This window comes from Canis lupus, chromosome 20 (assembly GCF_003254725.2).
Source record: "Canis lupus dingo isolate Sandy chromosome 20, ASM325472v2, whole genome shotgun sequence".
Lineage (NCBI taxonomy): Eukaryota > Metazoa > Chordata > Mammalia > Carnivora > Canidae > Canis > Canis lupus.
The window spans coordinates 53,365,531-53,385,492 of NC_064262.1; the positions used below are offsets into that span (position 1 = coordinate 53,365,531).

The 19,962-nt window shown below is 57.1% G+C and overlaps 1 protein-coding gene across 1 annotated transcript in view; it reads right to left on the minus strand.

The window, feature by feature from the left end:
- MYO1F (myosin IF) overlaps nt 1-18,161 on the minus strand; it is a 33,645-nt gene extending 15,484 nt beyond the window's left edge. Inside the window, exons 1-15 of the mRNA XM_049097608.1 lie at nt 18,003-18,161; nt 9,460-9,597; nt 8,908-8,997; nt 8,723-8,817; nt 8,217-8,304; nt 8,010-8,099; nt 5,404-5,535; nt 5,117-5,248; nt 4,776-4,908; nt 4,390-4,586; nt 3,627-3,707; nt 3,419-3,505; nt 2,157-2,243; nt 1,537-1,704; nt 481-566 (exon numbers count right to left, since the gene is read on the minus strand). Coding sequence (XP_048953565.1) covers nt 481-566; nt 1,537-1,704; nt 2,157-2,243; nt 3,419-3,505; nt 3,627-3,707; nt 4,390-4,586; nt 4,776-4,908; nt 5,117-5,248; nt 5,404-5,535; nt 8,010-8,099; nt 8,217-8,304; nt 8,723-8,817; nt 8,908-8,997; nt 9,460-9,597; nt 18,003-18,005 — 1,607 coding nt within the window. The 5' untranslated portion in view covers nt 18,006-18,161. The remainder of the gene's footprint in view (nt 1-480; nt 567-1,536; nt 1,705-2,156; nt 2,244-3,418; nt 3,506-3,626; nt 3,708-4,389; nt 4,587-4,775; nt 4,909-5,116; nt 5,249-5,403; nt 5,536-8,009; nt 8,100-8,216; nt 8,305-8,722; nt 8,818-8,907; nt 8,998-9,459; nt 9,598-18,002) is intronic.
- Between the last annotated feature and the right edge of the window lie 1,801 nt (nt 18,162-19,962).

A 19,962-nucleotide genomic window follows, 5' to 3' on the forward strand; every position in this document is an offset into this window, starting at 1 on the left:
CCTCTCTCCCCACTTGGCTCTCCTCTCAATGAGAGCAGCCGTGTTCCCTGACCTGATCGGGCTCCATCCCCCACAGGTTCAAATACATGGTACTTGGAACACAGTGGAGCTTGGATAAATTTTGGAGGTTAAAAAGGCAAAAAAGGAAACCTGGTATGCAGTTGTGGCCAGGGAGATGGATCCATACGTGTCAATACGGAAAAATGCAGGGTGTGATGTGTTTTCACGGTGTGTCAGGGGACACCGTCCACACCCTGCATGGACTGGGCTTACACGCATTGCATGGGCCATAAGGCACGGCCCCTAGCGCTGTCCTTACTTCTTCCTGTGGGATCCCAGGCTGCTGTTTAATCAGAGCCAGTCACTGGAAACACTGTCTCTGCAGACAGCCACCCCCACAGAGTCTGTGGCATGATGGGAGCTCTCAGGAAGATGGAGCCCCCCCATCCTGAAGTGGATTGGTGCCCGGAGGCCACTCACTGCTCACTGGTCTGCATCAGCTCTATGAGATCAGAGAAGAGAACATCCCGGTTCCTCTCACAGAATCCGTTAACGTCGTAGGAGACCTGGAGGGAGACAGTGTTGGGGGGAGTGAGAGGCTGTTGAGTTTTGGGGGATGCTTACAGCCCAGGGGGTCAGGGGTCCCATAGGAACCCACCCTTTGCTGACAGGATGGGGGGGTACTTATGATTCACGATAAGGGGCAGGGGGCTGCAGCATGGGTTTGGGTTTCCAGGGGGTCTCATGTTCAAGTTGAGATTGGAAGGTTGGGGCTGCAGCCTGGGTCAGAGGCAGGAGGAGGTGCCAGTTCTAGCCCGGATTGGGGATGAGGTGCTACTGCCCGGGTAGAGGGTCCCTGGGGGTCTGCTGTTTGATCTGAAGTGGAGAGGTCAGATTGAGTATCAGTGTGTGGTCAATTGAGGGCTTGGGGTTCATCTCAGGAGGGTTCCAGCACTGGCTGGGGATCTATGGCAGGGGAGGGGGGTTCAGTCAGGCTTGTGGGCTAGGTCTGCCATCCAAGGTGGGGGGTTCTCCATTGTCCTGGTTGAGAGAACACAGGAGCTCTAGCTCAGTTTGGGGATCAGTGGGCTGCAGGATGACCAGAAGATCCCTGGGGGGTGTCTTAAGGTCACCCACTTAAGGTCAATGGGAGGGGTCTGTAGTCCTGTCAGCTGGGGAGGAGGATTGTGGCCAGGGTCAGAGGCCAGCAGATTTCTATAGTCTTGGGTAGGGGTGCTCTGGCTCATTTTGGAGCGTGATGGCTTACATCTTGGGCCTGGGGTTTTTGAGTTTGGGTCAGAAGGCTATGTCCTGGATCAGGGGGTTAGTGGGGTTTGCAGCTCATATTGGGGTGTGAGAGTCTGATGCCCAATGTGGCTCAATGGTAGGGAGTTTTTCTCCTGTTAGGCAGAGCTGTCCTGTTAGTGAGAAGAGCTGAGACCTTGGTCCAGAGCCAGTGAGGGTTTCTGCAGCTCTAGCTGAGGGAACATGGTGGGAGCCAGACTAGTTCCTGGGGGTCAGTTGGGAGGGGGTCACCTTGCCAGCGTAGTGGTGGATGACAAAGCCGGAGCTCCAGCTGTTGAAGTGCTCATGGGTGCCCACTGCCGCCTGCAGCTTCTGCAGCAGGGTCTGGTCAGCGCCGCCACCCGTGGCATGCATGGTGGCACACACATCATCCAGGACGCTCATGATACCTGGGGGGCTCTGCGGGTGGGGGAAGCGGGTGCCAGATCAGTGTCCCCCATCCTGTTCCCTGGAACAGGGAGGGAGTGGAGGAGATGGTGGGGTTTCCAAATACAAGAATAAAAGTGGGGTGGTGGTGGTGCGGGGACTGCTGTGGAAGCTCCTGGGAGGCAGGGTGAGGAACCCCATAAGGATCCATGCCTCTTACCTTTCCCAGGTTGGGATGTCCTGGTGGGGGTCCTATCAGGGTTAGCCCCTCTGCCCCTGAGTGGGCTGCCCTGGGGAAGGTTTGTTGAGTGAACGATACAAGCGGCGGGCAGAGTGAGTGGTTGAGGTGGCTGATGGGATATTACAGTGTGCTCCTTCTGCACCCCAGGAGGGGGCAGGAACAGAGAAAGGGCCCTAACCCTCTCCTCCTCTCCCAGGCCCTGCTCTGGGCCCAGCGAGACCCACAGAGCTGGCTCAGTCCTCACCAGCTTGTTTTCAATGAGGTCACAGACGATTTTGTTGTTGAAGTACTGGATGGGGGTCCAGCGGATGCCCTCCTGTACATACTCCTCCTGGGGGCAGCAAAGAGGACAGGAATGGGGTGGGTCTCTGTATGTTTCTAGAATGCATGCTTCTCAAGAGTGGTGAAGGAGGTGTGGAAGGTGTCTTCCCATATCTCCCCATTTCATCACTTAGGACTGTCTCCAGTAACAAAGCCTGTTGCCCTGTGTGGGGCATCCCGGAACTGTCGCCCCTGACATCCCTTGACACAGACAGACAGGAGCTGGTGGATAAATATCCTGGCTCCATCGATTCTGGGGTGGGTCACCTCTGAGTTCCGTGCTATGAAGTGTCCCCAGGGCTTAGCAGAAATTGGTCCCAATTGCTTGCCATGTAACCTACTCATTAATACACCCTATTCTGGATTTTTTTAAAAAAGTATTTGTTTTAGAAGAGAGAGAGAGAGTTCAAATGGGAAGGGGAGAAGGAGAGAGAATCGCAAGCAGACTTCTCACTGACCAGGGAGCCTGATGTGGGGCTTGATCCTAGGACCCTGAGATCATGACCTGAGCCAAAATCAAGAGTTGGACATGGGTGCCTGGGTGGCTCAGTTGGTTAAGTGTCTGCCTTCAGCTTAGGTCATGATCCCAGGGTCCTGGGATCGAGTCCCACATTGGGCTCCCTGCTCAGTGGGGAGCCTGCTTCTCCCTCTCCCTCTGTCCCTCCCCCTTGTTTTTGCACGCTCTCTCACTTTGTCAAATAAATAAATAAAATCTTTAAAAAAATCAAGAGTTGGACGCTTAACTGACTGAGCCACCCAGGCGCCCCCCACCCCTCTTTAAAAAAAATTGTCTCCCCCCTTCCTCACTCTTCTGATATTTGTCCTGAATCCTTGTCTCAGGCTCTGCTTCTGAGGGATGGGTAGGATGAAAACAGCCGGAATTTTTTGTTCATCTCTTGCACAGCAGTGTCCCCAGCACTGCAAACAGTGCCTGGCACACAGCAGGTGCTCATTGGAGGAATGAACAAGGAGGCTATGCCCCAGCCCTTGTAAAGCTTTAGAGGAAGGAGACCCCTTCCATAGGAGATTTCATGGTGGGGCCTGGACAGGTCAGCAAAGAGAGGTTTGGAATGGGTGGCTGGTTGTGCGTGTGGGGGTGTCTCCTGGTTGCTTAGCAACCATCATGGTCCTGCCCCCCACCCCCAGCGTCCTCTGGCTCCTGGCCACCTGGTTGCCCCTGCCCACCTGCTCAGCTTTCAGGGTGAGCTCGATGAAGATCTGCTGCAGCTTCTCGTTGACAAAGTTGATACAGAACTGCTCAAAACCGTTTTTCTGCCAAGGGAGGCAAAGGGTGCCACCATCAGTGGGGTGATGCCGGAAGCTCCTGGGGCCACTAGGCCACCCCAGGAGGCTGAGGGAGAGACCGGGGCGGGCTGGGGAGCAGTGGTTGTACCTGGAAGATCTCAAAGCCATAAATGTCAAGCACACCAATACTGTACTCCTCCTGGGGCTTCTGCATGGCGCGGTTGATGGCCTGCAACGTGGGTGGGTGGGGACAGCGGGTCAGGGCCAGCTTGCCACTCTCTTGGGGTGATTTAGCCCCAGTCACAGGCTACGTCCTCTCACGGCACTTTCTCTCCAGCCTTCTCCAGCTCTAGGCCCCCGCCCCCAGTTAAAACATCCGGGTTCCTACCTTGGAAGCTCACTTCCCTGTTAACCATTCTGAGCCTCTAGTTTCTCAACTTCAAAATGGGGGTAATAATGGCAGCTACTCTGTAGCGCCTCATTAAGGAGTTAAATCGACACATGTAACAGCACTTAGGACAGTCGCTGGTGTAGACTAGGTGTTACGTAAGGTTGACTATGACGGGATCGTCATCATCCTTGGCATGACACGTCCCGTTCCCTTCTGCTCCTGTCCACTGTCCTCCTGACAGCCCCCCTCGTGGCTCTCAAATGCACCCACATGTCTCCACCCGCACAGCCCCCAGGTCCAGGCCTGGATGGTTCCAGCAGCCGCCTCCCTCCTGCGCTCCATGCCACAGCCAGATGGAGCCTCTCCCTACATCTTCCATCTGATCACCTCCTGCCCCTGCGCGGTGCTCCCCATTGCCAGGAATTGGTGAGGTGACAGTCAAGCCTGCCTTCCCCACTTGGCAGTCTGAGCCCAAGGCGGTCTGGGGGCAGGGCCTCTCCCACGCCCTGGCCCCCCTCACCTCCACGAGAAAGTCAAAGAGACGGGCGTAGAGCCCCTTGGCCAGGGCATCGCGGGTGTAGGCCGCCTGTTCCACGTTGAGGGTCACATCGATGGACTCACTGCGTCCGCCCCAGCGACTGTCCATCTTGCGGCTGGTGAGCTTCTCCTGCAGCCGTGTGCTGTCGATGCCCAGCAGGTAGGCGGGGAAGGCCAGCACTGCCAGGGTGGGGGACACGGGGCAGCCACTTTGGCTCTTGGGCCTCCTCTGGGGTCCCCGTCTCTCCCCATTTTGCCCAGTGACACAGATACTGTCCTCGTGGGTCCTTACCCCCTGGGGGTGAACCAGGAGGAAGTGGTTCTCACACACAGACGTGCCCCCTGGCCCTCCCCAGCACCCACACTCACGGTCCACACTCTCCACCCGGGCGTAATTCCCATCTTCGCAGAAGCTGATGTTTCCCAAGTGCAGGATTCCCGCCACAAGCTGCAGGACCAGCTGCTGGACGTTGGGGGGGATCCCGATGACCTGCATGGCGTTCTGCAGGCACAACGGGACAGAACCTGTACCGCCAATCACCACCTCCACCCCGCCCTCCTGGGTTAGGCTTCTGGGGCCAGGGCACGGACACAGGGGTCAGGGCACCTGGATCCCTGTCCTGCCCATTTCCTCCACTTGCTGTGTGACCTTAGGCAAGTCCTTGCCCCTCTCTGGGCCTCGGTTTTCTAGACTGGTGGTCACCACTCACCAAAGTCTCGCTGAAGTCGCTCTGGTCATCCGTGCCATCCACCTTGTAGGTGTCCGATTGGAGGTAGTAATAGTAGTCGGGGGTCATGAGCCCCAGGTTCTGCCGCTGCTCCTGGGAGGCTCCTTCCAGCAGCTGGAGGACGAGCGATGCTCATGCATCTGACATGGACTGGTGCAGCCCTGTGACCCCCGCAGTCCTCACTGCCATGGGCTCCTGGACCCTGACCCTCCTGCTGTCTCCCCTCAGGCCCTCTCTCTGCCCCAGCCTCACGGCCCCTTTCCTTGCACCTGATAGTAGATGTGGAAGTTCCTCTCGTTTTCATTCTGCATGACCACTCGGGATTTCTCCAGCAGGAAGTTGGAGATCTTGCCCCCATCTGGCTCCCCGCCGCGGCTGAACTGGATCTCAAAGTACTTGCCCTGAAGCCGAGAGAGCCATGTTAGATGCCCAGGGTACCCCCTCCCTGGGGGGGTGCAGGTGGGGGACTGTCCCTCTCTTGCCCGTGTGACCTAACTTTTCTCTCTCCACCTCCCACTTAGGGACGTTCACTCTCTGCATCAGCTCTTTCCCTCCAGCATTTAAGCTGCTCCTCTAAGGACTCCAGCCCTCATCAGGGCATCCAGGCCTGTGCCTGGCACATAGAAGTACCCCATTTTATTGACCAGTTTCCCAGTCCTCCCACCACAACACAGAGGCCTCCATGTCTCTGCAGGCTGTTGCGGGTGTCAGGGATCCTGGGTGTCCCTGAGCCCAGAGTGAGGGCCCCACATGCCCCTTCCTTGGTCTCTGACAATGTCTGGTTCTACTTTGGCCAGAGGTTGGAGGGCAGAGAAGCCCCCTTACTTTTCCCTTCCAGGCAATGACGATACACATGACATCATCCCATTACACAGACATCTGTAATACAGGACATATACCTATTCTGTACAATAAAATAATAAAAAAATATAATTATGTTTTGGTAGTTCGTCCACGTTTTTGTGTGTATCAGTAGCTTGAAAACATATACTGCATGATTCCATTTATATAAGGTTCTAGAACAGCTGAAACTAATCTAAGGTGGGAAAAAATAAACCCAGAGGAAGGTTGCTTCTGGGGTGAGGTGGGAATAGAGATTGACCGTAAAGGTGAAAGGCAGGGGGAACTTTCTGGAGTGATGGTGATACTTTGCATGTTGATAGGGTTTTGGTTGCACAGATGCATGCATTTTTCCAAACTCGGTGAACAGTCCACTTTAGATTGATGTGTTTTCTATATGCAAATTTTACTTTAAAGGAAATGAAAGAAATAAAAAGAAATTTATATTGGATTATAATTAATGATCTGCATACTGAAGTGTTGGTGGAGCACAAAGTATGGTGTCTGCCGTCTACTCTCTAGTGTACCCCCCAAAATAAAAAGATGGAAAGGGGCACCTGGCTGGCTCAGTTGGTGGAGCATGTGACTCTTAATGTCAGAGTTGTGAGTTCAGGCCACACACTGGGTGTGGAGCTTACTTAGAAAAAAAATGAACAGATGGAGATTTGATAAAGCAAGTATAGCAAGATGTTAATGATAGAATCTAGGAGGTGGGCAGCAGGTGTTCATTATGCTAATCTCCCAATTTTTCTGTGTTAATTTTTTTATTTTTATTTATCTTATTTAAAAAATATTTTATTTATTGATTCACGAGAGACAGAGAGAGAGAGAGAGAGAGAGAGAGGCAGACACACACAGGCAGAGGGAGAAGCAGGCCCCATGCAGGGAGCTCGATGTGGGACTCGACCCGGGACTACCAGGATCACACCCTGGGCCGAAGGCAGGTGCCAAACCGCTAAGCCACCCAGAGATCTCTGTGTTAATTTTTTAAAAAAGTAAGCACCACGCCTACAGTGTGGAGCCCAATGCAGTACCAAACTCAGGACCCTGAAAGCAAGAGTTGGATGCTCAACTGACTGAGCCACCCAGGTACCCCATTAAAATTTTTAATAATAAAACATTGAGGAAAGTACTTAAAATATAATTACATGATAAATACGTTAGAAAATAAAAATATCATTAATAATATTTAGGGGAATAAAGACCTTACTACTGTATGGAATTTGTTAAATCATTTTCACGTGTAGGTGTTGTACTGGAGTTACTGAGGTCTGTGAGATGGATATTAACATCATCCCCATTTTATGGATGAGAGAACAGGAGCTTGGGATCCCTGGGTGGCGCAGCGGTTTGGCGCCTGCCTTTGGCCCAGGGCGCGATCCTGGAGACCCGGGATCGAATCCCACATTGGGCATCCCGGTGCATGGAGCCTGCTTCTCCCTTGGCCTGTGTCTCTGCCTCTCTCTCTCTCTCTCTCTCTCTCTCTCTCTCTCTCTCTGTGACTATCATAAATAAATAAAAATTGAAAAAAAATATTTAAAAAAAAAAAGAGAGAACAGGAGCTTTAGGAGGCTTAAGCTGCTGAAACATTTTTTTTTTTTTTTTTTGGCCAAGCCGCAAATCTAAATAGTGTCAGAATCAGACCATAAATCCAGACCTGTGGATCTAGTCTGTCTTCCATTTGGTTCAGCACTAACACCCGACACAAAGAAGGAGCCCGAGAACAATTTGTTGAAAGAAAGAATGAATGAGAGAATAAATTGGGAACTGAGCTGTGAATAGGAAAGGATGTAGCATGATCGCAGCCAGGGAAATATTTAAGAATGTTAACAACAGGCCAGTCAAGGCTTCTATACCGTTCGGCTAGTCAGGGAGTCTTTTTAAGACGGACCATAAGCAGGAAGTGAGTCTCCCATAAGCAGGAAGTGAGTCTCCCATTGAGGAGCAGCTAGTTTCTCTGTTAGTGGGAACACAGGTGTGCATGCCTGTCAGTATGGAGGGAGTAGTTACTCCAAAGGGGGGGCTGCAGACTCACAAAGCGGCTGGAATTGTTGTTGCGCACGGTCTTGGCATTGCCGAAGGCCTCTAGCAGTGGGTTTGATTGCAGGATGATATCCTTCACGTGCTGGGGGCAGAGGCAGGTGGAGGTGGCAAGAGGTCAGGACGAGGTAGGTGATCGTGGGGGTTAACTACTGTGCAGCTGGGGGGGGGGACCCAACCTGTCCTTCTGTTCTCCCCTCACCTGGACTTTCTCGCCTCCACCAGACACCTTGGAGATGTAGCCCATGATGTATTTGGCTGCCACTGTCTTCCCAGCTCCACTCTCTCCACTGGGGGTGGGTGAAGGAGAGAATGATCAGCAGCCAGTAGGGAGGGGGGTGTTGGGAGGGGTAAATACCTTTTCTAGTGCCTGATCATTCATTCATTCATTCATTCATTCATTCATTCATTCATTTATTCTCTAGTGTGTGCCAGGCACCATACCAGCCTCTGGGGAGACAGTAGCGAACAAGACAAAAATCCCTGCCGTCTCAGAGCTGGTATTTAGAATGGACAGATGGACAGTTACAGAATGAATAAATAAACGTATCATGGGCCATGTGGTGACAAGGAAAGTAAAGCAGGGCCAAGGGCAGAGAGGGACAGTAAGGTTCTGTGCAGCTCAGGAGTTCTGAGCGAGCCTCCCTAGGGCGGTGAGGCTGTCCTGGGGGCCTGGGCAGGAGCGTGTGGGGCCCCCCCACTCTGTACCTGATGATGACACACTGGTTCTCACAGTCGATGAGCATGTTCCGGTACATGTTGTCTGTGAGGGCGTAGATGTGTGGGGGATTCTCGTACTGGGCCTGGGGAGAAGATCAGGTCTCAGCCCAGGGCCAGGGGCTGGGGGTCCTGGGGGTCCTGGGGCTATGCCTCCCACTTGGCCCCAGGCTCACCGCGCCCTGGTAGAGGTCGATCTCCCGGTCAGTGAAGTAAGGCATCTGCTTGAAGGGGTTTACGGAGATGAGCACAGAGCCGATGTAGGTCTGGGGTGCGGTTAAGGGCTTTGCGGTGTTCTGGCTTTTGTTCCTTATGGGCCCCTGTCTCCTAATCCTAATGCCCCGGGGGCCTCTGGGGCCCCGTTGCTCAGGTGGAGATGCTCGGATGTGCTCTGGGTCACTTAGGGAAGAAACAGGGCTGGGTCTCAGAAGGAGAGATGAAAGGCACTGTGGCTGAGCAGCCCAGGCCTGAGGGAGTAGTGAGGACCACAGCCGTCCCCAAGCAAAGCCCTGCTGTCACTGCATCTCCCCCCCCCCCCGCCCCTGTGCTCTCACTGCTCATCCCTCCCTCTGTTCATTTGCTCAGGCCTCTGTGTGTCCCTTCTGTGCTGCAGTCCCGCTGCCACACTTCCCTGCGGTCATCCACCTGCCGTCCCTCCACCCACTGGTCAGTCACCCTCCTGTCCCTGTCCCCATCATCTGCCTGTCCCTGCCCACGGCCCGGGGTACAAAGATATAGTCGTCCATGAAGCGCTTGCGGAGGTTGCCCACGATGGCGTCCTCGGTGATCTGGGGCAGCAGCACCATGTCGTCCACACCGCTCTGCTTCACGTTGTGGCTCTGCCAGTGGAAGCGCTCCTTGCTGCCCTGCGTGGGGAGGGGGGTGGCCAGATGGGAGTGAGCCCCCGCAGGGGGCAGGGCGGCGGGGTGGTGGTGGTGGTGGTGGTGGTGGTGGTGGCGCTGATGCCTCACCTCCTTCTGGTTCTGCCTCCCCTGGGCCACCTGCCGGCCTCCTGCCCCAATCTGGGGACACCAGGGGAGGTGGGCGAGGTTGAGTCCAGGCTCCCCACCTCAAAGAGGGGGGCTCTGTCCTCCCATCCCTCCACTCTGCGTCCCACTGTCATGGAGGAGACGGTGATGCCAGGCCCTTGGGGGAGGGTGGCAGGGTGTGCTTGGGGGGGCTGTGGGAGGGGGACGGAGTTGGCGGGCGACTTGTTGGGGGGATTGACTCACCCTCCTTCTCACTTCTCCTTCAGACTCCCTCCGCCCACTTCCTCAGCTGGCTCTCCCTGCCTAGGCCCGGGCTGAGCCCCCGACTTCTCTGTGGCGTTTGACCTGCCGCCCAGCCTTCCACCTCTAGATGGCCTCCTTCCTCCTCTCCTCTCTCGTGGTCACACATCCTAGCAGATCTGTCTGTGACCTCTGTCCTCTGTGCCCCCACAGCTTTGCCTTCTCATTTCCTCCCTTTTTTTTTTGTCGTTGTTCTTGTTCTTGTTTTGTTTTGTTTTAAATCAGGGGAGACTTTCCTTAAGCCCAGGGAGGAGACTCAGACACCAGCTCCCCCCAAGACCCCTCCTCCAAGAAGCCTGCCTGGAATGTTTTCCCTCTTCAGCCTGCCGAGCTCATCCAGTGCCTTGGACACCGACGCATCCTGGCTCAGATGCACTCTGATCCTCACACCCCTGCCGTGGAGGAGTCCGGCAGACAGGTGGGTGTCAGCGGCCTGGAGCTGCCCTCGCAGGCGTGCTCATGCCTGGACAGGATGTCGCCCCTCGGGGAAGCCCCTCATTCTCAACCCAGGAGCTCTTGGAGGGCGGGGCCTGGCTCTCAGTGCTTTCTCAGCTCTAGAAGGGATGACCTGAAGGATGAACGAGGAGTTAGGGCAAAGAAAGCAGCCCCAGCTTCAGAGGAAAACCCTTAGAGTGAAGGATGCTGGGAATCAAAGTCGAGTCTTCAAGGATGACCAGTGTTTGTCACGCCGATTCCAGGGAAGGGAGATGGTGGGCCGGGCAGAGAGGATACAGGCAGGGGTGAAGCAGGAGGGGCAGTGTAGGGCAGAGGTGGGGGAGAGGCCAGTCTCTCGTGGGGACCCTGGGGGATTCCTGAGCAGGGGAGGTGCACGTTCAGATTCTGGACACCCTGACAGCCGGGGCAGGGCCACTGAGGATTGCCCACAGGTTTTGGTGTGGGGGTAGATCTGGGTTCTAATCCAGGTGATCCGACGCTGCTCTGAGCCTCAGTGGCCTCGTCTGTAAAATGGGAGAAGCAGCCTCACTTCCCAGGGTTCACGCGATGGAGTAACTGCTCTGGGGGTGCAAAATCCAAACCAGGGTGAGGGGCAGGCGCTCCTCTCCGGCCCAGGGAGTTGTGAGGATGGGCCCAGGGCACCCAGCCCTTAGGTCGTGCTTGATGCGGGGAGGCCAGGGGTGAAGTCCTCACAGCAGCTTGGGGTGGGGGTGGGGTCTAGGGATGGAAACTGAGGCTTGAGAGGTATTTGACACTTGACTACGGACACAGCTAAATTGTTTCCAAGGGTGTGGGATTCGAGTCTGGATCTGTCTGACAGCAAAGGCCGGGCTCTTGCGTGTACACCCACAAGCGGCCCGGGCCCCACGGGTGTGTTTGGGCTGGACTTTGGCCAGGAGCTGCGAGGAAAGGTGCCCCAGGCAGTGTGGACCTTGCCCAGCAAAGGTGCCGAAGCAGGAGCCAAGAGCAGAGGAGGGAGCGTATGCGGGGGGCGAGGGCTCGAACCCCAGCTGCTTCCGGCCTGAGCAAGTCAGAGTTTCTCGTAGGGTCTCCTCGCTCTGGGGCTGAGAAGCCGTCTGTGGGGTCCCGTCACTCTCCCATCCATAAAATATTCTGAGGCACCTACCATGTGGTGGGACCCCCGGCACCCCCCGTCCGCCACCGCAGGGAAAACCTCTCAGTCCCTACCCTGGGCACCTCCGAGCTTTGCTGATGCTCAGACCTCCGCTCAGAACACCCTTCCTGCCTGGGCCGTGCCAGTCCGGCCTTCGCATTCGGCTCAGGTGTCACCTCCTCTGAGAAGCCTTCCCTGCCCCAGGCCAGCTGGATCCCCACAGCCCCCGGGGCCTCCTCACTGCGGCCCTGCACACATCCTGGACATCGTGCACGCGGGCTGCGCCTTCTGCTGTGCAAGCCCCAGGGATGGGGGGGCTCGGGCGATGCCAGGTGGCACGTGGTCTCAGGGCTCGTTTGAATGAACCAGTGGGAGAGTGGGAGAGCGGGCAAAAGAATGGAGGGGAGGTCAACCAGGGGCCAGGTCCCGAAGGGCCTTGAATGCCGAGCAAGGGAACTCAGGCTCGATTGTCAGCAGCTTGGAGAGTTCTCAGCCGGGCCCGTACTGCTCCTGGGGACACTTTAAGAATTGTGGGAGCAGGGCAGCCCGGGTGGCTCAGCGGTTTAGCGCTGCCTTCGGCCCAGGGCATGATCCTGGGGACCTGGGATCGAGTCCTGCGTCAGGCTCCCTGCATGGAGCCTGCTTCTCCCTCTGCCTGTGTCTCAGCCTCTCTCTCTCTGTCTCTCTCTCTGTGTGTGTGTCTCTCATGAATAAATAAATAAAATCTTAAAGAAAAAAAAGAATTGTGGGAGCATTTTGGAGGAGGCTGGCATTTTAAGCGGGCTGCGGATGCCAAATCGTCATCCCGACCGCAGCGCCCCCTCCACCCCAGCAGATGCTCGTTTAAGTGACAAAAGTGTTTGTAATCACTGGAACCTAGAATCAACTTCTGTTTTTTGTCCACACAGAAAAATCGATGTTTGCTTTGCATGGCCGACTCCCACCACATGTTCCAGGCTACCCTGTATCAAGGGAGATGCTGGTTTTATTCAGATTTCCCCAAGATTTGATCAGCATTTCAGAAGCCCACGCTGCTCACGCTGTCAGCGAGAGGTACACCTGTCCCGGTGTGAGCACCTGGGGGCTCCAGGGGGAGTTCGTGGGCCACTGGCCGGAGCACTTTCATCTTTCTGTGCATATTTTATTCCAAGTGGCTTTCTCTTCCGTATCACAGGAGGCCACATGAATTATTTTTGAATTTTGAAATTATTTTGGGAGGCTATGCGTTGTTTCACTGTCTGTGAATTGCAATTTGGGGATTCAAGGGGCCGGCCAAGGGGTCTGTTATAGGAAGGGGGTGCTGGGTGCGAAGAACCCCTGGGATGCGGGTGGGGGAGGATGGTTGGGAGGACAAAGCTGCGGGAGCCACATCGTGCAGAGGTTGGAGAGGACGCCTGTGGTAGAGGCTGAGCAGGGAGTCAGCTGGGAGGTTGGAGGCAGGTGGGACCGTGAAACCCGGAGATGACAAGGCCGGGTTGGCAGAAGCAAGGAGCTGTGGGTCGGTCCCCCGAGCTACCGAAGTGTGTCCAGCTCGCCGGAGGCTCAGAGGGGCCCCCATGGAAGGCACTGGCGACCTCATTCAGAAGTCAGATTGGGAGATCAGGAGGTGTAGACAGATGGGGAGTGAGGATGGCTTTCAGACCACCTGGCTGAGAAGGGGAAGAGGGAAAGATGCTGTGGGGAGACGAGGGGTCAGGGAGCAGGCTTCCTGTGTTCAGGATGGGGAGACCAGAGTGTGTTGGGGAGAAGAGAGGATGAAATCTGGGAGCAAAGGGGTATCATTCATGGACTGGTGTTGTAGGTGGTGGCGGGGCAGGGGGAGGCTCTGCTCTTGCTCTGAGCCAAAGGTCAGTGGGGAAGTGGGTGGGTGGGGGGACAGGGAGGCTTATGGGGGTGACAGGAAGTGGATCCTCCCTCTGAAGACCTCTGAGGGGTGGGGCCTCAGGTGTTAACTATGGTAACCAACTGCAATCATAACAATAGTTAGCACCCCACTGGCACTTACCCGTGCCACGCTGCGGTCTAGGCTTCTTCTGAAAATGACCTTACCAAACATACTGAGACCAGTACTATGACTAGGTCCACTTTGTGGAAGAGAAAACTATAGCACAGAGAAGTTAGCTGTCTTCCCCAAGGTCACACAGCACGAAAGGAGGATCTGGGAGACAGGACGGTAGAGACTGTCGCCCTCTGCCTGGTCCGGGTCAGAGGTGGCTGGGCTTGGGTTCAGAGCAGAGGAAGATGGGGCAGGGACAAGACTGGATCTGTCCAGAGTTTTCCCAGTGGGTCGACTTGGACTCTACGCTCCTGGGCCCCTCAAGCTCGGCCGAGGCTCAAGGCCACTTCCTTTCTGTGAGGTCAGAGGCCCTGATGCTGGCTGTGTCTGGCTGGTCTCTTGGCCCCAAGGACTTGGTTCCTCTTCTGTCTGTTCCTTCTCCCCAGCCAGCTGAGTGGCCTTCTGTCTCTTGCAGCCTGAGCCATTCTCTCTCTCCATGTCCTGCCCCTGGGCATTGGAACCTCCAGATCCACTCCTAGCCCCCTGTGAGGCCAAAAACCATGGGTTGTTTGCAGTAGAGGGAGAGGTTTTGCTCAAGTGAGTACAGTGCGTGAAAAGACAGTCAAGAGTTTTGGCTTGGGACCGGTTGGGTGTGAGGCCTGGCTTGATAGTTAACTGACTGTGTGACCCCGGGGAGGCCACTTGACTTCTCCAAGCCTCCGTTTTCCCATCTGTAAAATGGATTCCATAATAATTCCCCTCCCTCGGTTCTGAGAGCCAGTGCAGAGGAGGGGTGTGCTGGATGCCCCAGGAAAAGGCAGCTGGTGACCCCAAGAGCATTTAGTGGAAGTGAACAGCCTGTGACGGAGGATGTAGGAGCTGGTGGATAGAAGCTTGTTGAGAGAGCGAAGGAATGAACGAAGTACAGTCGGGATGAGGCTGCCTCTGGCTCTGTGTCATGAGTATCCACCTCTCTCTGGCTCCCAAGTCCCCATAGATCAAGTTGAAATTGAGTTTCTAAGTCTCTTCCTTGGGGGTGGGGGGTGGGTGCAATGAAGATGTTGTGGTCACAGTTGACCACAAGTCAAGTATGACTCAACCTGATGGGGCTCTTGTGAAAGAGTCAGGGCTGGGGTAGGATGGGAGGGAGATTCTAAGTTTGACTCCTTCAGAGAGACGCCCCCCCACCCCCGGTCTAAGGCAGAGGGCATGGGGAGCGGGGCTTCCAGTTTCTCTGGAGTGGAAATCCCACGTCCAAATGAGGCTGGAGGGATGGGCAGCCTGGGGCATGGGGGTCAGCACCCCTAAGTCCCCCACAGCCCCTCATCTTGTAGGGAGGAGCAGGAGATGGCAGGTCAAGGTGACTTCAGGAGTCACTGACTCCTGAAACAAAGGACTCTGCCACTTTTGGGTGGTACAGCAGCTCACCTAGACCCCCCTGGGAGGGAAGGGTATTTCCTCATCTGGAAATAGTGATGGCTATTTCCTCATCTGGCAAATGGGAACACGGAGCGCCATAGACCTCATGGGGCGGATTCAATGAGGTCAGGCTGGGGAGGTGGGAGCACCAGCCGCGCTCACCGAGCGCCCTCCGCTGCCTCCAGCTGCGGGTCCACGGGCGGGCGCAGGCACGGAGGCCGGAGGGAGGGCTGGACGAAGGGGCTTTTGCAATTTGCCCCAACTGCTCCGGCCTCCCTCTCCTGGGTGCTGATGAGAAGAGCCTCAGACTGGAGGGAACAACGAAACAGCCACTTCCTTCCTCGTTGGGGTCCTTTGAGCTGTGGTCGCCAGCCAGCAGGGAGATGTGAAGCTACCGAGGCAGCAGCTGCTGGGTGGCCCCCAGCCCCTGCCCCCGCCCCGGGTCCCTGGTGTGTCCCCGGTCCTGTCCTCCCCCAACTCAGTGGGGTTTTGGGGCCACACCCTGCGTGCCTGCCTGTGCAAAGGCATTCTCGCCTTCAAAGGTTCTTGAGGTCCCCCTCCTTCGGGTGGGGAGCGCTCTCGGTTTCCTTTCAGCCTAACTGGAGGGGACAGGTGGGGACATTGGTCCTTCTAGAGTCCTCCGTCCTAACTCTTTTGGCCCCAGGCCTTCTCTGTCCCTCCCCACGGCTGGCGCCTGTGGACCAAGCAGCCACATCACTGGTCTCCCGGCCAGATGTCTGTACTTTACCGATCCCTATTTCCCTTGCTCCACCACCATCCCCAGCTGGGGACAACTGGCTGCTGCCCTCACCCAGCTTACGGTCAGAGTCACACAAAAACTGCTGCCAACCTCAGTCCCGGCACCAGCAGTCAGCATCAAACAGAAAATATGACGAGGTCTGCCACCAATTTCCCCAGCATCACCCACGGCCGCGACAGCCGCCCTCGCCATCAACAGCCACACCTGACCAACTACGGTGGAGGCAGCAGCCACGGCAACACCAACGCGGCCCGAGAGACTGTCCCCGACAACCAACCATGGACGAGCAACGGCCAAAGAATGCCACCATCACCACCCAGCTCTAAATGACAGTGACCATTGGGGCATCTGGGTGGCTCATGCGATTGAGCGTCTGCCTTCGGCCCAGGGTGTAACCCCAGGGTCCCGGGATGGAGTCCGGCATCGGGCTCCCCACCGGGAGCCTGCTTCTCCCTCTGCCTGTGTCTCTGCCTCTCTCTGTGTGTCTCTCATGAATAAATAAACAAAATCTTAAAAAACAATGACAGTGATCATCAACTGCCATCATTCCACCGACCAGCCCTGACGACCACCCGCCACCCACCACAAACATCCAACTAGCTGCTTCCACCAACACCCCCACGAGGCTCACAGTCACCACCAACTCGTGACAATGGACAGCGGGGACCACCAGCACCACCAGTGGCACCAACAACCCAACAATCATGGTCCGACAGCGACTGGGAATGAGTCACCTCCACCCACCGGCACCACTGGCTCCAGCAATGAATGAGCAGCACCCACAGCGATAGTTACTGTGCGGAGCGCATGGCAGGTGCCCCGTAAAGCACTTGGTGAACGTTGTTTCACTGAATCTTTCCACCCTCTTCCTGACACTTGTCATCATCCCTCCAGGAGGCCATCAGCACCCCTCGTGTTAGCCTTGTGGATGGGGTCTGCTCTTTTTTCCCTCTCCCGTGGTCCCCCTGGGGGAGTCTCCCCTCCCACACCCTTTGGGCCAAGCAAACCATTGACTAAGCATTTCATATGGCTTCCTTGGGAGGGGTGGGTGGCTTTTCTCTCAAGTAGCAAATCATTTCCTGTGTTCTTTTGATCAAAGTCTGCCCATCTGAGCTCCTGGGCCCTCCTGGCTTGGCTCCTTCTTCGAAGAATTTCCATCCCCAGCCCAGAGCGCTAGCTGATGGTTTGGTGGGTGAGTTGCCCAGGTTAGCATCGGCTTTCTGGAATAAGGAGAGGTTGTCTCTCAGACTAAAACCAATGCCTGCCCCTTGGTCTACCACCGTGTCGCCACTTCGGTCAGCTGCCTGCTGCAACTGCCTGGAACACTGCAGTTGTCACCGCTGGCAATGGGACTGTCCCAGCCACATGCTCTCATTGACAGAATGACAAAAAATGAAAGCTGAAGTGGCTTGCAGATGCCTGGAGCGTGGGGGCAAGTTTTCTAGCCAGCCCGGGGGCTCTCTCTTGACGCGTGTGTTGTGCTGTTGCTGCGTCTAGCCCATGACAGTGACAGTCTCCTGAACCCTGTCATCGTGGCCATCATCAATCTCAACCTCAGCAGGTGCTGACACCTCTGGCTGGGGTGTATCCCCTGCCGTACTTGGTCGGAAGGGTCCGTGTGGTGGCGTGGACGTGCTGGGTCTCACTGTCTCCTGCTTCTGTGAGTGCTGAAACCGGACCACCCCGTCACTCACACAGGCACACCCCTGCAGCCCATCGCCCATTTGACACGCTTCTGCTCCCAGCTGTGGACTCGGAGTGGCGGAACCCACGGACCCTCTGAAGTCCTGAGAGTTTCCCTGAATGTCTTCTACGGCTCAGCTGACTTCCAAATATGACATATGTGGGAACTGAGGCCCAGAGAGGGGAAGTGACTTGCCCAAGGCCACACGGGAAGGTGAGGGACCCAGCTGGGCTGGAAACCCATTCCCCAAGCCCCGGGTAAGGGGTCTGTCCTTGTCCCTGTGGGTACTGTGTGATCCTGCAAGGCCACCCTCTGCCCCCCAGTAACAGCTCCATCCTTGATTCCCCATCACCGTCCTGGCATCCCGGCACCACCCCATGTGAGCTTGGTCCCTGGTGAAGGATGCTGGCAGCACCTGTGCTGCAGCGAGGGAACCCTCCCAAAGTGTCCACTGTGCCCCTCCCCACGGCTCCCCACCTTCTGATGGTGGTGTCCAGGGCATCTCCACCTGGCTGGTGCCCCCCTCTCCCCTGCCCGCCCTTGAAGGACTTACCATGGTGGTTGTGTCAGGCCCCTGGGGGAGTGCCCGGATGGGTCGTGGTGGCAGGGGTATAGGCTCAGGCTCTTCTGGGGGGTGGCTCGGGCATGGCCCTGCTCCTGCTCCTGCTCCTGCACCAGACTCCCAGGCCTAGTTCCTCTTACAACAGCCCCCCCCCTACTTCCTTTAGGGGAGGGGCCAGTGCTACAGGGGTGGGGGGAAGCCGGGCCAGGGGCGGGGAGAGAGCTCCAGCAGCTGTGGCAGGGGAGGGCACTGGCTCGTTGGGGCTCTGAGCCTGAGGGGAGAGGTCCCTGATGGCTGGCAGCCGCCACCAGACCCCAGGAGGGCCCTTCCTCCAACTCCTCAGCCAGGTGCTGCAGCAAACAGCGTGCAGGTCAGCTGGCTGCAGAACTGTCTGCTCTTCCAGAGCGGCCTCAGGCAGCTCTTGGGCTGCTCGGGTCTCTTCAAAACCACTTCAGATGTGTCTGTGTAGGCGTCCCTGAGCAAACCCCCTCTGCCAGAGCCTCTGCTGGTCTTCCTTCCAGAAAGGCCAGTGGGGAGCCACCCGTGTCTGTGTCGGGGGAGGACCCCATGAGTGGAGGTTACCAGGAACCAGGGGCAGCTGTTAGGTCTCAGACTTTGGATGTCAGCTCTGGATTTTAAAAGAATTTTTAAAAAGATTTTATTTATTGGGACGCCTGGGTGGCTCAGCGGTTGAGCATCTGCCTTTGGCTCAGGGTGTGATCTAGGTCCGGGGATCCTGCAGGGGGGTCCCTGTGGGGAGCCTGCTTCTCCCTCTGTGTCTCAGGATCCCAGGATCACGGCCTGAGCCCAAGGCAGACGCTCAACCGCTGAGCCACCCAGGCGTCCCCAGCTCTGGATTTAATACCCCCCAGCTCTGCTACTTCCAGGGCCCCCCTACTTTCTTACAAAATGGGGGCGCGGGCCCTCGCCTCTGGGCCTGGCACACAGAGGGGTCATCAAGTGTTGGCCCACACCCTGACCCTGGGAGACCCGCCGGCCTCGTCCCGCTCCCCTCTGGACACTAGCTGCCGGGAGTTCGGAGGGGTCCTCAGCTCCGAGCCACCCACCCGGCGGGGAGGAGGCCGAGCACCCGGTATCCCTGCGCTCCGCCCGGCACCCAGCACCCTGCCTAGGAGAGGGCGAGGTGCGCGCCCCCTAGTGGCCACATCGGGGCAGGGGCGCGTTTCTCCCGGAATCTCGGGCAGGGCGCCGGGCTGGGCCCCGGGCAGGGTGTCGGGCAGCCTCACCAATGCCTCCAGCGCCCGCGGGCGGGCAGGCAGGAGGCCCTTCCCCTTGTTGGCTTCAGAGGGCGCCTCCCACGGAGGTGACGCTTGCGCGGAGGCCACACGGCGAGTTGGAGCTGACCAGGTGAAAAAAGGAGAGGGGAGGGCACACCTGCGGGGGGAAGCAGCTCTAGCAGCCGGCACCCCTCCTCCGGGATCCAGCAGAAGATGGTGGGAGATTGTGGAACTTCCGGGAGCCCCGAGGCCTGTGTGGCAGGAGCGTGCCGAGTGCCTGGGTGTGTGGTGGCCGGGATGGCAGGTGCCGTGATGGTAGGTGCCGAGTGGCAGGTGCCGGGATGGCGGATGCTGGGATGGCAGGTGCAGGGATGGCAGGTGCTGAGATGGCAGGTGCCCAGATGGTAGGTGCGGGGATGGCGGGTGCCGGGATGGCGGGTGCCGGGATGGCAAGTGCCAGGATGGCGGGTGCCGGGATGGCAGGTGCAGGGATGGCAGGTGCCGGAATGGCAGGTGCGAGGATGACGGGTGCTGGGATGGCAGGTGCCAGGATGGCGGGTGTGGGGATGGTGGGTGCCGGGATGGCAGGTGCGGGGATGGCAGGTGCCGGAATGGCAGGTGCGAGGATGGCGGGTGCTGGGATGGCAGGTGCAGGGATGGCAGGTGCTGAGATGGCAGGTGCCCAGATGGTAGGTGCGGGGATGGCGGGTGCC